Here is a 5,598-nt window from a genome sequence, read left to right as displayed (position 1 = left end):
AGGTCGTGACAGCCCTTAACCTCTCTGTGCCCGTGTGGTCCTCATCTTTATAAGAACTGAGGTAGCGCCTGCCTCATGAGTGGGAGTGGTGAAGAAACAATTGCATGAGGCTTTAGCAGCAATAATTCCAGTTTTGCAAGTGTTCTCTAATGGTTACACATTCACCTCTTGGAAGCCTCCAGATGAGAGTAGAAGTTTCAGTCACTATTTCAAGTAGCACTCTAGGTAAGTGAGAGCATAGGATACATGTGTCTTATGCCTCATATTCCCATGCAAAGTCCTCCAGCTCAGAAAATGAGTGTCAGTCACTGAGAACAGACATGATAGCCCCCAGAGATATGGCAGTAGGGACAATCTTTATAATGGGACTCGGGGAATTTCTGCTTTACCATTATGTCTTTCTTTATTGCACTGGGTGCATGCTGAGGTCCACGGATTTCATTGTCATGAACCTGAATGTGGCCAACACTTTCATCCTATCCTCTAAAGGAATCTCCAGTACAATGTCATCTTTTGCATGGTATCACATTTTTACTGATTTTGGATGCAAATTTATGTACTATGTTCGCAGAGTGGGCAGGAGTGTGTCCATTGGCACCACCTGCCTCCTGAGTGTCTTGCAGACCATCACCATCAGCCTCACGAACTCCAGGTAGGCACACCTTAAAGGGAAAGCTCCCAGTTACATTTTTTCTTCAATGTTCCTCTACTGGGTCCTGCAAATGCTGGCAACTGTCACTTATTTTATGTTTATGACTAGTAACTTGAGCAATAACAACATCACAAACAGAAAAAATTTTGGATACTGTTCTGCTATTCGTCATGAGAGAATAGCAGATGCATTATATGTGACATTGCTGTCAACCCCTGGTGTTTTATGTTTCGTGCTCATGATTGGGGCCTGTGGCTCCATGCTCTTCATCCTGCACAGGCACCAGCAGAGGGTCCAACACCTTCATAGGACCCACGTCTTGTCCCAGTTTTCCCCTCAGTCCAGAACCACCACAACCATCCTTCTCCTGGTCAGCACCTTCCTCTTTTTTAACACACTTTCCTTCATCTTTGTCATTTTTCTAGCTATTTTTAAGAATCTCAGCTGGTTCATCTTGAACTCCAGTACAGCAATCACTCTGTGTTTCCCAAGTGTCAGTCCCTTTCTATTCCTCAGCCGTGAGCCCTGTGTCTCCAGGCTCAGCTTTGCCTGGATAAGGAATACAAAATCCCCTAATCCTGGGAGAAACATGTAAAGTGTATGTATTTGCATAGTGTTCAATTGGTAACTCACTCATCCCCCTCAGAATAAGTATAGTTATGAGTGTCTTAGCCAAGAATGGTACACAGCACATATTCTGTTTATGTGGAGTTTGTGGCTCCTTCATTTCTAAAGAGTAAAGTTGATTTTCTTGAATTCTAGGAAAGATTTTTACATAGTGTTTTTTTGTGTGTACTTACATTCTGCAGCTGATGCAGAGTATTGTGAATTTAACACTTTGAACAGCAAGGGGACTATTTGCCCTAATGAAAATTTGTATTGAACCTGTATCCCAAAGAGAAATCCTCATTTTTAGCTTATATGAAACACTTGAATATTTATCCTAAGTTACATCAGAAAAGATGGAGAGGAAAAAAACATATAGAGAGACACACGCTACTTACACTTGTGTATATGTATAATACATGTGCATATGTATATCTGTGTGTGTTCTGTATGGGTATATGTATATATACCTATACATAAAAAGTCAGTCAATATATTGAAACTTTGTACATTAAGAAAATGTGAAATTGTACTAATTACAATAATGAGAAATCCCTTTTTTTAAGATTTTATTGGGGAGCTGGGGGGGAATTGGGGAAGGGGAACAGCCAAGTTGTTGTCCTTCAGTCTTAGTTGTGGAGGGCGCAGCTAGCTCAGCTCCAAGTCCGGTTACCATCCGGCTGCCCATTGGCAGCTCGGGTCACTCAGCTCAAGGTGCCATGTTCAGTCCTCGTTGCGGGTGGGCATAGCCCACCATCCCATGCGGGAGTAAAACCAGCAACCTGGTTGTTAGGAGCACGTGCTCTCACCAGCTGAGCCATCCTGCCACCTGTTGGCAACTCAGCAGCAGTTCAGCTCAGGCACAGCTCACTGGCCAATGTGGGAATCGAACCAGCGACGCTGTTGCTCAGAGCTTGCACTCTTAACCAACTGAGTCACTCGGCCAGCCCTGAGAAATCTTAAAGTGTATGTTACCTAATGTGTATATTGTCATTCTAAATGTATAATTGTTAAAATTACGTAAAATATATTTAGTTCTCATTCTTGGCCATATGCCTTGAAATATATCCAAGTAATAAGGTAACAGACTTTTGATTTGTAAAGAGTAATTAGTCTTTTTAAATTTAACATAATATGTTATATTTTGGCATCAGCAGGTTATTTTCTTAGTTTATCTATGTTAATTTTTATTTTATTAACTTTAAAATATAATTGTATATTGTATTTCTACATTATAATTTCACATTGTAATTAACATGTTTTCTTTGAAAGCTGCATAATCATTATTGTTTCATTTCACCTAGAAATTTCAGCGTATATTTAAAATAATTATACAGCATCATTTTCTTTAATGCAGTTAAACTCTACTTTAACTGTATAAGGATATTGCAACACTAATCTGTTCATCATATTTTATTTTTTTTTAAGATTTTTTTTTATTGGGTAATTGGAGGATAGGAACAGCACTGGGGAATTGGGGGAAGGGGAACAGACAAGTTGCTGTCGTTTTGTTCTTCAGTCTAGTTGTGGAGGACGTTGCTTCACTGGCCGAAGTTGGCACCATCATTGCGCTCTGCCCAGGCGAGGCAGATTAGTTGCCAGGTTCTGGACGGTCGCTCACTGCAGCTGCTGGCCGCTCACGCTGGCTGCCGGCTACACACGGTAGGTAGCCCATGGCAACCCACTGCAGCAGGGGCAGCAGCCTACGCCGTCACCAGTGACTCACAGCAGTCCAGCTCCAAGTTGAGCTGTTGTTCAGCATCTTAGCTATAGAGGGAGTGTCACTGGCCCTCATATGTGGGATCTGAACCGGGGCCCTCTGGCGTCCCAAGCCAGCTCTTAACCAATGCACCACTCAGCCGACCCACCATATTTTATCATCTCGATTGGTAATATATTCTTTAAAAATTTGGAGATGCTTGCACAGGGCAAAAGTGCAGAACTGAATGAAAGTTCACAGTGTGAACACATTTCTTTACTCAGCACCCAGATCAATACATAGAATATCATCAGATCCCAGCGCCCCCTGTGCTCCCTCCCTGTCACTCCTCCTCAGGATAAGCACTGGTCTGACATCTAACAGCACATGTCACTGTAGCCTGTTTTTCATTTTATACAAATGGATATAATTGCATCTGTCTTTCTCCCTCTGACACTCCACTCAGCACAGAACCCTCCAGATCCATCCATGCTGACTCCTAATCATGTCCGTGAAGCAGCTCCTAGCTCATTGTGACCCTCAGCTGACTGGTTCTTTTCTATGGTTTCTGTGTCCTTTTCTATACTTGCTATCACCTTGTTGAAGGTCTCACTAAGTTCCTTGAGCATCCCCATAACCATTGTTTTAAACTCTATCTGGTAGGTTGCTTGCCTTTATTTGATTTACTTCCTTTGCTGGAGTTTTCTCCTGTTCAGTCATTTGGATATATTTCTTTGTTTTCTATTTTTCACTGCCTCTCTTTGTTTGTTTCTATGTATTAAGTAGATCTGCTATGTCTCTCCATCTTGGCCAGGTGACCTTATGTTGTAAGTGACCTGTGGAGTCCAGTGGGACAGTCTCCCTTGTCACCTGCACTGGGTGCTCCAGGAGAGTCTCTTGTGTGGGTTGTATGTGCCTCCTGTTATAGTTGAGCCTTGATTGTTATTGGCACATCAGTGGGTGAGATTGACTCTAAGATTGACTGGCTGTGGGGCTTGGCCTTATCCACAGCTTATGGACTGCTGTGCAAGGGGTATACCCCACTGAGTGGGATTCACCCAGTGGGATGTGGTTCCTCCTGAGACTTCCCTTCTGGTGTGCCACTTCTAGGGCTAATTGCATGGTGCTCTGCTGTGTTCTCAAGACAACCTTCAAGTTTGTTGGTTCTGGGACCTCTTGGAAGTGTCTCTGATGCAGGCCCAGGTCATCCACTGCTTGTGGCTGGCTGGGGACTACCTGGTTGGAGCTACAAAGTGATCCACAGTTGTTCGCTGTGTGTCTTAAACCTGGAGGCACATGGGAGAGGACATGCTGTGAACCAAGGATGGCTGCCACCAGTACTGGGCCTGGGGTAGCTCTGCAAAAAGCCAGGACACCTGGAGGCCTGCTGCCTGCCAGCTCCTGTAAGTCTCAGCTGCTGATCATGCCTTGTGCATTATGTGAGTTGGGTGAGGTGGGGTCTCAGGGAATCAACATGGTGGGACAAATTGTGTTCACCAGGCTAATGCAGATTCTGGTTTGGTGCTAGTGCTGAGCATGGAGCTACTCACCAAAACGCTCAGAGCACACTGAAGCCAGCCAAGGCCCATAGACTCTGGATAGTTTTCCATAAAAGAGTAAAATGTGGGCTGGGCTCTTTGCCTGCTAAGAAATTGCTTCTGGTGAGCAATTTGGGAGAGTTGTATGGGGTGGGTCCTAGGTAGTCACCAGGGTGCAGTGAGCAGAGCTCACGAGGCCAATTTAGATTCAAATTTGGTCATGGGTGTGAGGGGAGGGCTCAACACAGGAAAGACGGTGCCAACCTGTCAGCTACATGGGAGAAGAACCCATGTAGAAGAACACACAGGGAAAATGTCGAGTTTCCCTCCAGTCCTTCCTTCGAATCCACACAACTCAGTCTCTCCTCATATGTCTCTGATGCCCCTGAGTTACTGGAGGTTGGAGTGAGTGCCTGCGACCTAGTGAGTCTGTGTGTGGACCCTTTAACAGGACTTCTGGAATTGCCACAGCCTCTGTCCCACCTGGATGGTTGGAATTCCAACTGTTTTTCGCAGCCAGATGTTGTGCGGGTTTCTTTTTCTAGCAACATTACTCTGGGATGGGGAGCTTTGTGTGGGGCCCCTGAGGGAACCTCCATGATCAAGATATCCCTCCAAATTCTGAACCACCGTACAGACATGTGGGAATGGCCCTTTCCACATTTGGGAACCTCCTACATGGACTCTTCTTTATATCCTTAGTTATAAAACTTCTGTTCAGGCTGCCTGCAGATATAGACCCTTTCCTCTGCTGCCTTATTGCCAGTTACATTAAATACAGTATGACAAGAGTTTATTATTACTGTGCTGTAGTCAACATCCATATGAGTGTATACAATGGCCCCCATGCAGAAAAAGGTTGAAAAGAAAGGCTGTAAGAAGAAGGAGATGATTACGGTGGAAGTTAAGAAGGAAATCATTGAGGGCCGGCCGAGTGGCGCAATGGTTAAGAACTGTCTTGGGACGCCAGAGGGCTCCGGTTCGGATCCCGCATATGAGGGCCAGTGACACTGCCCTCCACAGCTAAGATGATGAACAACAGCTCAACCTGGAGCTGGGCTGCTGTGAGTCGCCGGCGACGGCATAGGCTGCAGCCCCTGTGG

General features: G+C 44.9%; 1 protein-coding gene across 1 annotated transcript; it reads left to right on the top strand.

The window, feature by feature from the left end:
• The first annotated feature begins 202 nt into the window (after nt 1-202).
• On the top strand, nt 203-1,446 carry LOC109377487 (vomeronasal type-1 receptor 4-like). The gene is given in 1 exon segment (XM_019633849.1): nt 203-1,446. A coding segment is annotated over 1 exon segment (927 nt). The 5' UTR covers nt 203-320; the 3' UTR covers nt 1,248-1,446.
• The last annotated feature ends 4,152 nt before the right edge of the window (nt 1,447-5,598 follow it).

This window comes from Hipposideros armiger, unplaced genomic scaffold (genome assembly GCF_001890085.2).
Source record: "Hipposideros armiger isolate ML-2016 unplaced genomic scaffold, ASM189008v1 scaffold_1417, whole genome shotgun sequence".
Classification (NCBI taxonomy): domain Eukaryota; kingdom Metazoa; phylum Chordata; class Mammalia; order Chiroptera; family Hipposideridae; genus Hipposideros; species Hipposideros armiger.
Note: the sequence above shows the minus strand (reverse complement) of the source record. Positions and strands in the feature narration are given on the sequence as shown.